The sequence below is a fragment of the Protobothrops mucrosquamatus genome, unplaced genomic scaffold, assembly GCF_001527695.2.
Source record: "Protobothrops mucrosquamatus isolate PMUCROS unplaced genomic scaffold, P.Mucros_1.0 scaffold5496, whole genome shotgun sequence".
NCBI lineage: Eukaryota > Metazoa > Chordata > Lepidosauria > Squamata > Viperidae > Protobothrops > Protobothrops mucrosquamatus.
Genome location: NW_015391351.1, coordinates 34,209 through 48,547, shown reverse-complemented (window position 1 = coordinate 48,547; position 14,339 = coordinate 34,209). Strand labels below are relative to the sequence as shown.

General features: G+C 39.8%; 1 protein-coding gene across 1 annotated transcript in view; it reads right to left on the bottom strand.

Moving 5' to 3' along the window:
• FECH (ferrochelatase) overlaps positions 1-14,339 on the bottom strand; it is a 37,892-nt gene that overhangs the window by 6,630 nt on the left and 16,923 nt on the right. The window contains 5 exon segments of the mRNA XM_029286874.1: positions 2,253-2,351; positions 2,881-2,987; positions 3,566-3,700; positions 11,629-11,777; positions 13,480-13,599. Of these exon segments, the coding sequence (XP_029142707.1) occupies positions 2,253-2,351; positions 2,881-2,987; positions 3,566-3,700; positions 11,629-11,777; positions 13,480-13,599 (610 nt within the window).

Genomic DNA, 14,339 nt, shown 5'->3' with positions numbered 1-14,339 from the left:
CTTCTTAAAAACTTCCAGTGTTGGAGCATTCACCGCTTCTGGAGGCAGGTTGTTCCACTGGTTAATTGTTCTAACTGTCAGGAAGTTTCTCCTTAGTTCTAAGTTGCTTCTCTCCTTGATCAGTTTCCATCCGTTGCTTCTCGTCCTGCCTTCAGGCGCCTTGGAGAATAGCTTGACTCCCTCTTCTTTGTGGCAGCCCAAATGGTCTCTAATGGTTGTAAGTTGAGGACTACTTGTAGATAAAGCAATCATCTCTAGGCAAAGTGAAGGTTGAGCAACTACCTGGTTAAAGATCTGTCTAACCAGATGGTTCTTGTTTTTTTTTAAATTGATCATCCTTTTCCAAAATCTATTAAAAACAGCCAGTTTCTCCTAGCCTTGAAGCCACATTGATTAGGAAAAAAATATATTTATAGGTTTTCATTTTTAATATGCAGGATTGCTTTAACTCCAGCAGCAACCAATAAAGAAATCCATTATAAAGAATTCTATTATTTCTGGTTTAGTTTTCCAGCCTATTTTGGATCGACTGCATTTACCAAGTTGTTTCTGCTATTGCCAAAGATCACTAGATGGCGCCAGATTTCCACAAATTGCAAAACCTGAGGTGGCAGGAGACCATTTCAAGTTTTAATGTCCTATTTCTTTCCATAAACGGAACATTATCAGCTCTGCTTTACACTATTTTGTTATGCTATTAAAACATTTTGACTATTACTTCCAGAAAAACAGAATTAATTAAGATAGGGACTTCACGTTCCCTATCTTAAGTTCCAGCAATGACTCTAACAAAGAATGTGGATTCAAGCGTAAAGTCTATTTTTTTTAATAAGGATATGAACAGCCTAACCAAATACCTGCAAATGTGTATCATTTGTGCTAAATTTTAAGCACAGAAAAAAATGTTTCTTGCTTTGTTTGTTTCTCCACCCCCCAAAAAAAGAATTGTTATATAGAGCTTCATTACATACCCTTTTGAATCATAAATCCTGGCAATCATCCTAACAAATATGTATATTATATCAATGTATAACTTTTAAGACACATGCTGTTCTCCTTTTCTGCTGATTCCTGCTGTTTTTTTTCTCTTTTTCCCACGAAATCCTTATTTGGAGAAGAGCGTCACATCTCAACCAGGTTACTACCTCTGTGAAACTATGCTTGGCAATATTTACTGTGAATAGAGGTTTGTCTGAGTCTGCTACCATAATGAAATTCATTCATTCGTTCATCCATCCATCCATTCAGGCACGCATCTTATTTCAAATGTCTATGGAGATTCTCACTCATCCAGCTTATGGATATTCCAAATGTACTTTTTCTAAAAGGTAACTGGACTTTCTTGTTTTTTTCCCCTTGAAAACGTTTCTCTTTGAAATTTTTTCAAGGAAAAAAACCCAAGAAAGTCCAGTTGCTTTTTGGAAAAAGAACCTTCGGGACGATCTTGTTTCAAAGCGACTGTGAGCGGCTTACAGCATAAAAACATTAAAATCATCAAAACTACATATTCCTAACCCTTAATGAAACATATGGTGGAAGCTAAGGAACTGCAGTTTATGTTTAAGTTGGAAGGAGGAAAATAAGAGGTATGAAAGCTATCAAGGAGACATAAACCCGATTTTTGTTAGATCCTTCTGTTTATTCCTATTTCTGCAGGTATGTTTCTGGCTTGCCATCAAGAACAGAGCAGCTAAAGGCAGGTTTCATGTGCTTTTAGATAATGTTCTTGAGGCTGACAACTTTTTGTTTTATCACTGAAATCTTGCAAGGCTTCAGTTGTTCTCACATGAGATCATGAGAAATTCCTAAGATCTACACACAACGATGCAAAAACATAGAAACGAGATTGCTGAAATCATAAAAAGATCCCAGAATCTCATGAGATTCTAACAATATTGATCATTTTGTTTCATTTCATTTCATTTTAATGCTTGGACCATTGTGCAAAATCAGTTAAGAGTACACATACTGCTTACAAAGGTGAGCAAGTCTCACTGTACTCAGTTTTTTTCCTGCTTTGGTTCAACATCAGTTGAACCAAAGCAAAGAGTTAACAGGATTTTCACTCTCTTTCAGTGCTCCATCTTAACACAAAAATAAGAGAACAGTATAGTTGCTATATTCTGTTATCCTGAACAGGGAAACTGATGAATGGATCAAATACAAGGTAGATTTCTATGACGGACAGAAAATACTATCATCTTTAAAGCAAAGAGTTAACAGGATTTAAAAAACTGACTGCTGTTACTCACTGACATTGGTAGAGAATGAGCAGAGAAAAGGATCACAGCGTCTTTTCTTTTATCCGGTGGAAATAAGTCTAGTTCTTTCTTTATGTGGTCTGCAAAACACTGAAAAGCAAACATAAAAAAAAATTAAGAATTTAAGAGCATTAAATACAGGTAGTCTTCGACTTACGACGGTCACTTAGCAAATGCTTGAAATTACAATAAGTACAGGGCTACTTAGGATCCAGTTCCAAAGTTGCAACAGCTCTCCCCCCCCCCATGGTCATGTGACTGCATTTCAGGTGCTCAGTAACTGGCCCAAATTTATGGCCACTTGTAATGTCCTGTGACAATGTCACTTAACAATCACATGATTCGTACTCACGACTGCCATAAAAACAGTCTAAAAATCAGGCCTGCTTCACGTGGGTTCCTTGACCGTAATGACTTATGACCCAAATTCCCGTCCCAATTGTGGCGATAAGTCGAGAACTACCAGTTAAGGGCTCAGATAAAATGAAGGGCATCCAGACGCGCCTACCAGTATAGAAACCCCTTCTGGGGAGCAGTGGGAGGTGAGGAAACTGAGGAAGACATGACAACAGTTGTGATAAATCTGAAATATCTTTGCGTAAAATATCTTTCTCTATACCTGAATCAGGAGAGGATGCGTTGGCCACCTGTCAATTGTACTCCACTTCATCTTTGGTTTTTCTCCTTTTTGGTGATAGTAGCGATATATTGCATTCAAACTGCTTCCTGAAGAATGCAAAATAATGAACTCGGAAACCCACGAGCAGATCACCTCCTCCCCTTCCTATAAGTCTTTCTTTCAACTCTCTGACCCCAAGTCCTCTGCAAATTATGCTGCAGCCATTAGCAAACCCAAGCCCCAACCAATAACTCGCTAACATGTTTTGAGGTGGGACAAAGATAAAAACGAGAGTGTAAGCCCTAAAACGGGCTACACCCTTAAAAAAAAAAAGAGCAAAACTGCTTCCAAGTTGCAAGAAAATGGAAAATGCTGACTTGTCTCATGACCACTACTTATAGTTTCTTAAGCTTGGCAACTTTAAGTCGTGTCAACTTCAACTTCCAGAATTTGTCAGCTGGGGAATTCTGGCAGTTGAAGTTCACCTGTCTTAAAGTTGCCAAGTTTGAGAACAGTGCCCTAATTTATCATCCCCAAAGTAGACAAGCAAGCTGAATCCATTTCTGCCCTCTATCTGATGACATAATTATGCCGTCTTTGGCCCAAGTTCTTAAGCATCCTTGATTTTGACCCAACCCCTCCTTTTGGAACTTAGCAAATGATCTTATTCTGCAATTGAACTCACCTGTTGTAGAGCAGCTATACTGTGGATACTGCGTGAAAGCAATGGCTCTTTCAATACCGTCTTTTTCCATCTCTTCAATTGCTTCTTCCGTCAGAGGATGAACGTAGCGAAAGCCGATATAATACTTGTGTGGCGCTGAAAGCAAAGGAGAATGAGTGGCTCTCTATCAGTCTATGGAACAAAGCTTTTTCTTGGAGGTATATCGACTAAGGCCATTTCCCTCAATCTACACCACTGTTTCTCAATCTTGGCAACTTTGTGGACTTCAGAACTGAAGAAACCTCTTGGGTGAGAAGCAAAATGCTTTCAAGGAAGGAAAAAATCAAGAAAGTTGCCTTTTGAGAAAGCACCGTTGGGACAACCAGGACCTGGTTGATTGAGAATCTCCACAGATATTTGTGGACTTCAATTCCCAGAATTCCCCAGCTATCGTCAGTTTAGAAACATTGATCCACACCCTCCAGCTATTTGCGACTGCTACTACCTGAGACTATTACCTGTCCTACCAAATTGGATAGATAGGGTAAGCATGCTCCAGTTCCCTTCCCTGAAATCTTGCACACCTTTCCCGTGCACGTGCCCACACTGCCAGAAGGCCATCAAGACCTGGGTTTTTATCCAGGCACTGAGGTAAAGTGAGGATGACTGGAATTGGTTATGGGGTATCCAAGGTGATAACTGAGGCACAAGGTTATGTTTGGTTTTAGGTTTTATTATTTTTTATGATTGTGGGTGTTGTTGTGAGCAGTCCACAGCTGTGCTTTAGGATGGACAACTACGCAAGTCTTTAAATAATTAAAACTCCAAAACATCTGGAGAGGTGGAAAAAAATTGCTCAGAAGAGCAACAACTCAGTTGTACATTCTGGAGATCAGATGAAATGAGTCTACTAGCAAATAGGATCATAAGAAGCTGCTTTAGGGTCATCTTCTTTGTACAATATGTGGGCCAGCCCTACTGTTAGGTAGAATGAGATGGTAGCCTCAGGCAGGAGACCTAGGGGAAAAAAGCACTGGGGACACTGTTGTGTGTTTGTGAGAGACAAGACTGGTTCTGCACTCCTTAAATTAGTCTGTGCTCTCCAGGACAAAGGAAGTATGGGTGCTGTCACCCATACTAAAATAAAATTCCAAGGATGCTATCTGGTCCTGCAAGGACTTTGAACCAAAACTGCTTTATGTCTACCGAGATTCTTATCATCCAGTTTTCTCAAAGGTGCTTTTTTTCAAAAAGCAATTGGACTGTTTTTTCCTTGAGGAGAAAGAAGAAGTGGTCTGAACAGCTCTCAGTGGCCTCAACCCTAAGTGGCCTCAATGGCTCTCAGAGAGAGTACTAACAAACAGATGACTGCAAAGAAATACAGTCCTTCCACCACCACCATTGGGGGGAAAAAAGCACCTTTGAGACAAAACCCGCTTTAGCATCAGCCCTTTTCAAAACAGATTTATTTTCTTCCCGTCAGGTAGAGCTGGCAGAAAATGGATCCAGCATCAACGACTAGAAAGATTTTCTAGAAAGTTCCTCACAGGCTGCTGTCAATGTTGAGGTTGATGAAGCTGTTCGATCTGGTTTAAGGTAATTTATGGGCTAAAGGACTGTCCAAGCTTTCTCTTCTGCAAGAACAATAGTTTTGGTTTCATTCCTTCTGGAGCATTGATTCTCAACCTTTAAAACTTTTAAGATGTGTGGACTTCAGCTCCCAGAATTCCCCAGTCAGGGCGCTGGTTGGCAAATTCTGGGAGTTGAGGCCTGCAGGTCTTAAAGTTGCCAAGATTGAGAAACACCACTGCAGAGGATTACACTAGAAAGTACTGGAGAGATCTCAAAAGAGGATTAGAAAAGGACCTAAAGGAAAAGCCTATTATTTGCACATCACATTTAACCCGATTACTAAATTAAGTTATTTTCTGGGGTTTAAACAATGCATTGAGTTATCAACTAACCAATGGGCTGGATTACGGTAATATATGAAAGCCACAGTAGACAAAACCCTACCTCAGTTAAAACTGAACAGATTTAACTCATTTTGCAAATGCAGCTATTGTGCTATATATTTCAGGGATTAAGCTTAACATGCTACCAGCCACAATGCCCATACATGATGCTGCTGTTGCAGTGCCTTGGGCTGCCTTCAAGATCTGAGACAGGGTGACTGTTGGTGGTCTATGTTGGAAGATATGTGTCATGCCTCTGTCCGAGCCTGACTCTGAGGACGACATGGAGTTCCCTGTTGAGGCCTGTCTGTGGCTTCGGAGGACTGTGGGGAGGAACAGGCTGAAGCAGGCCAGGGCCCTTCAAATTTGGAACAGGGAAGGTACAGCTCAGGCGAGGAGCAAGGCCCCTCCCCACCAGATCCCAGAGCAAGGAGAGCAGAGAGGAGGAGGGAACAACGGAGGCAGGCTCACTTGCTCGGGAGGAAAGCGTCACGGCCCACTCCACAAGGCACACCTGGGGAGTAGGTATTTAAGGAGACGCTGTGGGGTGGGGCATTTGCCGGGAACAAACGTGAACTCTTGTAATGTGAGCTCTTGTACCTGGACTCTTTGTATTTTGGATCAAGTTTGTTCTCCTTGCTGTCCTCAGTTTTGCAGTTTGCAGGCAAGCTGGGCGTGGAAAAGATCATACTTTGTTATCTGTTTACTTTAAAGAACTGTTTAACTCCGTTGACTGTTTTATTGAACTTGTGCCAGCATATGTGGGGACTGTTGGGTGAACGTTGGCAGTGCTTACAAAAACAATTATTCTGACCAGCTAAGTGCTGTGCCTCCATTCGGGGCCCTGGGTCATCACAATATGAAGAGGCAGATGCTATTTCCTACTATCTCATTTACAGCTTTTCTAAGGCCATCTGGCTGGCCATTCCTGGACATGGAAACCTGGAGAAGATAGATGCATCATTCTTTACAGCAGTATAAAATGGGCTACATCCTAAAAAAAAGAGCCAAAATGCTTCCAAGCTATAAGAAAAAGGGAAATGCTGACTTGTCTCATGACCGCTATTTATAGTGTTCCTCAACCTTGGCAACTTTAAGACATGTGGACTTCAACTCTGAGAATTCCCCCAGCCAGCATGCCAGCTGGGTAATTCTGGGGGTTGAAGTCCACACTTCTGAAAGTTGCCAAGGTTGGGGAATATTGCTCTAGAAGCCAGGAATCAATTAATGAAGGTGGTAAAAACTCTAATTCTAGAAGTGTGTGGCCCATTTTCTACAGGAGGAAAAGATAAGAAATTGACACTGAAGACACTCTAAGCAGAATGAAGTTTTTCTGTGCTCAGTTCTCCTACTACAAGGGGTAGGCAACCTTGGTTCTTTTATTGACTCGTGGACTTCAACTCCCAGAATTCCTGAGCCAGCCATGCTGAGGGGAAAGGGAGAGGTTTCCAAGCTGAATCATGCTGGCTCAGGAATTCTGGGAGTTGAAGTCCACGAGTCATAAAAGAACCAAGGTTGCCTATCCCTATCCTACTAAAATCAATGGGCTTTAACTGCTAGAAGCTGCTTTGAGTCAGTCTTGACTCCTGGTGACTGCCTGGACTAGTAGTTTTCTTGACCCTTTTTTAAAATCAGAAATGGTTTGCCATTGCCTGCTTTCTAAGTCTCAGAGTGAGTGAGAAGCATAAGGTCACCCCACTGGCTTGGTCCCAAAGGCAGGACTAGAACTCACAGTCTCCCAGTTTGTAGCCTGATGCCTTAATCGCTACACCAAACTCATTCATTCATTCATTCACTCACTCACTCACCATGTTAAGTAAAATTTAACATGAATGGGAAATCAAGAAATCTTAGTTCATGAGCTAAACTGGTTGATTTTTTTTTAAAAGAAAAATTATAGATGAAGCCAATGCAAGCCACCTCCAGTTGGTTTTCAAGAACACTATAAGGACGTGTGTCTATAGTCTCCAGCAGTTAAGCTTAACTTGAGTAATTTACCTTTTTAAAATCCTTGGCACAATTGCCATCCAGAGCTTTAAACTTTCCATTCCCACCTTTTCCTACAGAAGGAAAAATGGCGGAATTACGCATTTCTGTTTGGAAGAGCTATATGTGCATTTTACCCCGGTGAAAAATATAATAATATAAAAGCTTCCAGCAATTATAAAATGCAGCTAATAAGATAATGCATTTTTAAAAAATTCAGTGCAATGGGCAGCCCTCAACTCAAATAAGAAAATCACAAACCCTGCCTTGATCTAAGCAGTGCTTCTCCTCACTGTCTTGAAAATTTCCTCTACAAAAGATATTAGCATGCTTGCGATGGTAGAATTAAAAAAAAATCCGTGACATAATTGGAGCCTGCATTAAGATGCAAGAGACGTTCAGACAGATAAAGTCAGGGTGGCTTTCAGTTGGGAAACCACACCGTGAAATAAGAAGGAGTGAGAAGGTCTGACAAGCGCAGATAATACTTCCTAAACCATTAACTTGCTGCTCTGGAGTCCCAACCCTTTTAACTGTCTAATTTGCCTGTTGAAGAATGTGGAGTCCTTGGTGCTCTCTGAGCTTGGTTGCTGAAGGATGCTCTGAAAATGTTCCTGATGTTCTTTCAATTTACCACCCTGCATCCCAAAATTAGGATTGCCCACTTACAAGCTCACACGCTCATTCATCGGCCCTTGCTTGATGTTGCCACAAAGGAACAACATGCTATGAGTCCAAGTTACTCAAGGAACTGTCTCACCCTAATGCAGTGTTTCTCAACCTTGACAATTTTAAGGCATGTGGACTTCAACTCCCAGAATTCCACAGCCAGCAATGCTGTGGAACAACATGGCATGAGTTCCAATGCTGTGGAACAACATGGCTATGGAACAACATGGCATGAGTCCAAGTTACTTAAGGAACTGTCTCACCCTAATGCATTGTTTCTCAACCTTGACAATTTTAAGGCATGTGGACTTCAACTCCCAGAATTCCACAGCCAGCAATGCTGTGGAACAACATGGCATGAGTTCCAATGCTGTGGAACAACATGGCTGTGGAACAACATGGCATGAGTCCAAGTTACTTAAGGAACTGTCTCACCCTAATGCATTGTTTCTCAACCTTGACAATTTTAAGGCATGTGGACTTCAACTCCCAGAATTCCACAGCCAGCAATGCTGGCTGTGGAATTTTGGGGGTTGAAGTCCACATGCCTTAAAATTGTCAAGGTTGAGAAACACTGCCCTAATGGGATTGGCCTGCTCCACTTGCGCTGAGGTCCGGTCAGCTAAGGAATTTGAACTGGTGGGATCCAGGAGAAAAGGCTTTTCTGCCATAGCTCCTGCCCTCTGGAACATCGTATCCCCTCAAGGTGGGATCCACTTCTCCCCTTAGCCTTCTGAAAGGGCCTTAAAACCAGCTCTGCTGATTGGCCTGGGGACCGGATGGGGTGTGTGCTATTCTGGAGGTGTTTATTGGATTAAATAGAAGATCCCACCTCCATCTGTTGTATACTCCTGCCATCTTAGCTAATTCTTAATCTAATCTTATACTTACTGTTTTAATCTTTTGTAATGCTGTTTTTAATAAATTATAAGCTGCCAAGAATCTCCTGACTGCATTGGATGGCATATAAATTTAAAATAATAAAGGAACTCAATTATAATTATTAGTATTGGTTGCACAGTCAGATTATTATTAATCATATCTATATGGCCGCCCATCTCACAAGAAATTACTCTGGACAGCGTACAACAAGCAATAAGCACCACAGTTATGTAAAAATGTTCATTATGAAAATATAAAAAGTCATTATAAAAAAGGGAAAAAAGCCACTATAAAAAATTAAAATATACAAACCCAGAGAGCAAAAGCGAGAGAGAGAGTGAAAAAATCAACCCCAAGGAAGCCATCTCTGGTTCCCTGTCTACTTGCACAGATAGTGAGAGGGCTGAAAGAAAATTCATGTACTCCCATAGAGTCCTCAACTTACAACCATTCATTTAGCAACCGTTCAAAGTTACAACGGCACTGAAAAAGTGACTTATGACTGCCATGTTTGTCCGGATGCTTATAGTTGTTCAAATGATGATCTTAGCCGAACAGTAACTTACTAACCTATGAAATCTATTTCAGCATATGAGAGAATGAGGGAACCATTTGTTAGAGGGTCATTCCAGGATAAACTTTCCCCAGACATGGGAAGACAGAGCCAATTCTCCCTCAAACAACAGCATTGACCTGATGGATTGCACCACACACAGTCTTCATGTCTGAATCAGCTCTAGCTTGTCATCTCCCAAACTGGGTATTTGTATGGGTTACTTGTACAGAGTAGCTTGGAGCTGTTCCTTCTTATCAACTGGTCCATATTCAAGGGAGGAACTGACCAGCTGTTGGGTGTAGCCAATGGCGCTTTCTTTGTTTAACTATACAGGGTGTGTATATGTTTGTGTGTGTAAACCACAGTCAAATGGGAACCTTGTTAATCACAGAGAGGCCTAGTCAGGCATCAACATTCCTAATGAGAACCTCCTCACATTTTAAAGAAGAGATGTCTTAAACTTGTCTTTTTTCAGAAAACATTTTGAGGGAAATACTTCGGATATTTTTTTTAATCACACTTTCCTCGGGAAAGCTGTCCTTTCTGCAAGATCTTACTTAGTTCTCTCAAGATAATGATTATTTCTCACTGCACCTACACTTGGAGCATCCTGGGGTGTGTGAAGTAACCACTAGGCCACCAACAGAGCTCTCATTTGCACAGGTGAGAGGAAAGAAGAAAAGGAAATGGACCTCTTTACAAATAGCTGGAACGTGTTCTTCCTTATGGAAAAATTAAAATTTTTATCTCCCTGTCCACATATTGGTTGGATTATTCTGAAGGATGGTATAACTCTAAGAACACACAAGGTTTTTGATTAGTACAGATCTCTTATGAAGGATATTGAGCAGGGAATGGGAAGGATGGTATTTACCAATATGTTGCAAATCATTTTACACTAAATTTTCAGGAAGCCACACTTTTTACAGTGTTTCCGCAAACAGCTCTTGCTGCTGGAAAACTAAATTAGGGATTTGTCAGCCATGTCTTTGCAGGGGACAGGACGATGAAAGCAGCAAGCCTTATTTATTTTGGGCATGTATCATGGAGTTTGTGATACAAGTGTGACGCTTTCATTAAAATGACAAAAGCACCCAGAGCCTCAGGGAATTTAACCAACTAGTTTAGTTCAGGGCTTTTCAACCAGTGGTACAGGTACCATCTGTGGTACATTGGCACCTGGCAGGTGGTACGCGACCATCCTAGAAAAGTGGTAGCGGGGGAGGGGAATGAGAGCGCCGCCAGGCGGGCAGGCAGGTATCTTGCTTGGCTGTGCCTTGGGGGGCACTTTTTTCAGTGCCATTGTAACTTCAAACAGTCACTAAGCGAACTGTTGTAAGTCGAGGACTACCTGTACTTTATCACTTTTTTCCCTTTTTTTTGGTCATCAAGTTTTTGACACCTTGCTAGGCGACTGGTGGTACTCAGATATTGCCATATCCTAAAAATGGTACAATGGGTGAAAAGGTTGAAAAGCCCTGGTTTAGTTGATCTCAAGAAAATGCTAGAAACTTTATATTACAAGAGTAAATGCAGGTATACCTTTTTAAATACTTCAAAAATCTCCCTCTCTTTTTTGGTTATACGTAAACTGCTTCAGGATTTAGATGACTGATAGACAGGCAGACAGAAATAGAAAATAGATAAATGACAGACAAGAGATAGACAGACAGACAGACAATAAAATAACCTTCACTGGAGCAAAGATAAAGCCACACTTGAGTTTGATTGTGTGACTCTAACAAGATTGCTGGGGTTACATGAAGAAAATGTGAGAAAAGTGACTTGCTCTTCTAGGTAAGAGCTCCCATATGAGAAGATAAGAGATCTCCCAAATCCAATTTAACTGTAAATAAATCAATAAATAATTTGAAGGCTAGGGACTAAACCTTCCAATTCAACTCCAACCTAATGTAATTTTAAAAGCAACTCTACATTATTACACTTCACTGAAGGGTATCCAACTGCTATTCAGATTTCTGAACATGTTTCCCCAAAGCAGCAGCTTCAACAAGAAAAATAAAAATCTGAATTACCAGACTGCGGGGACATTTCATTCAGCAACTTCACCATGCCTTCCCCCTGAGTCTCGGTCCATTTCTTGATAGGTGATCCACCCCCAATCCGCCTGTATTGTTCTTGGATTTTTGGAGTACGCCGCTTTGCAATAAAAGGTCCTAATTTACTGAAATACATAAAAATGGATATTGCTAATAACCATACATTTTACATTCTTCCCCCTTGATAGGTTAAAAATAAAATTTAATTGCTAAACACACAGGCCCACTTAGTGTGCTAATATAGTATCCCTGTGCTACAGCAGAGTTCTGCCCATAAAGTCTCTGAAGAATCATTTTAAACCTAAGTCCATTTGCATATTATAATAATTATTTCCTGTGGCAATACCTTTAGCACTATCAATAATAATTGCCTATCTCAGGTGTTTGGGAAGGACTGGATAGCTGGATAAAAATGCCACATCCAATCTAAACATCTGGCTGACTATGCAACTAACCATAATAGGACTTACAAAAAAACCTCTCCCTACTTGGAACTGCACATATTCTTAGATGTTCCCTTAATAATTCTTAGGTCCTTGGTTAGGATTTAATTTATTAAGTTTCCACCAGTCTTAGAGTGTCAATCTAACTGTACATTACCCACACAAAATTAGGTTACTAATATTAATTAGGTTACAGCAGGTTAAAAATATTGTGGGATTTCCAAATACAAACTGATAAAGTCTTGGCTCATAATACACCAGATTTAAATATGGTTGAAAAAGAAAGTGTGGATAATTGATGTAGCAATACTAGGAAAGAAAAGAATAGAGGAGAAAGAATTGGAGAAGATCACAAAGTATCAAGACCTGAAAATTGAAATCAAAAGATTATAGCATAAACAAGGACCTTGGCTCTTTTATAACTTGTGGACTTCAACTCCCAGAATTCCTCAGCCAGCAAAGTTAGCTGAGGAATTCTGGGAGTTGAAGTCCACAAGTCATAAAAGAGCCAAGGTTGCCTACTCCTGGCATAAACCAACCGTGATGGTCCCATGGTTATTGGCACACTTGTGGCATACCAAAAAATCTTGGACAGCACTTAGAAAATCTATGCATTGTGCATTCCATCTGTCAATTACAAGGCCACAGAGCTTGGATCCACACATATACTATACCAATACATTACAACATCTTAGGTTCTTAGGAAGGTCCTTTGTGTGTGTAGGTTAACACCACATAGAGAACTGGCAGCTGTGATTTCACATGTTTATGTATATAATAACAATACAGACAAAAATGCCAAATCCAATCTAAGCATCTGAATGACTGTGTGACCAAACAAAAATAATAAGATGTGGTAATTCCTCACTATTTTGCATCTGGGTATTGTCCAGAAACTGTAGCTCTTTCATATTGCAAGGACTGACATAACCTGGCTTCTACTACATTTATATTAATGTGTAATACATGATTAAGAAACTGAAAGCAGGTAATCACAAATAGGTAGAACTGGATAAAGAAAAAAAATGTACATATGAACATTCATACATTTTTTAAAATGTAAATACATTCTTCCTTTTCCCTCTTGCTGGTCTCAAGATATTTTGCTAATCCCCAAATTACAGATAATGGCAAAGAATTCTGCAAGCCTCAGGGTTGAAAAGAATGACCCACTAAATCATCCTGCTAGCTTAGATCCTGAAGTAGCTAAAATGCACTCTACATGCATGAGAAGGCTTGGAAGAACCCAAGAAGCTACAGAAATGCAAAGAAAAAGTCTTTTAGAGAAACAGATTAATAGCACTCATTTTGTTCAATTAAGCAAGTTCTTAAGCCTCCCTCAAGAAATTCAGCAGGATAACCAGTAGCAGGAGGATTCTCTTACTTTTGCACTGGAAGTGTCATTAGATCTCTATCAAGAAAAAGTCTTTGCAGGAATTCATGGACATCTTCAAGGGTCTCTGGACCTCCCATATTTAACATTAAGATCCCTGTTTTAGGTTTCCTGTGGAGAAAAACAAAGGAGAATAAAATGCTTTTCATACACCATTTATACATTTTAAATTATAATTATAACTTTATATATAAGTTATATATAATTTATAATTTATAAATTAAAGTCAGATTCTACTTTTAGTAACTGTAGAGCTGCATTTCTCAACCTCAGTGACTTCAAGACATGTGAATGGACTACAACTCCCAGAATTCCACACCCAGACTCATCCTAAAGCCATTGAGGTTGAGAAACACTACTGTAGAGTCACATTCCTATAAAGTGGGTTTCTAATTACCTTTTTCCAGAACTTTCCCCCTAAAGGCCTTATTTATTTGTTTCTTTATTAAATTTAGATGCCACCCTCTCACCATCAAGCCACTCTGGGCAGCTTACAACATCATAAAATAACAGTATAAAACAATTAGAATGTTAAAAGTATTAAAACATCAAGCATTACAAGTGAAAACATTAAATAACCTTATATAAATAAATAATAATAATAACTGAAGCTGGTCCACCTTTTTTTGTGGTCAGCCAGTCAAGCTAGATGATAATAATAATAATAATAATAATTTAATTTATATACCGCCCTTCTCCCATAGGACTCAGGGCGGTTCACAGCATAATTAAAAACAGATACTATACACAAATACAAAAATACAAAAACACAAAAATATAAACCCCAATAAAAACCGAATTAAAAACCAAATATTGACGGCTGTGTTTCCAATTAAAATTACTGTTAAAAT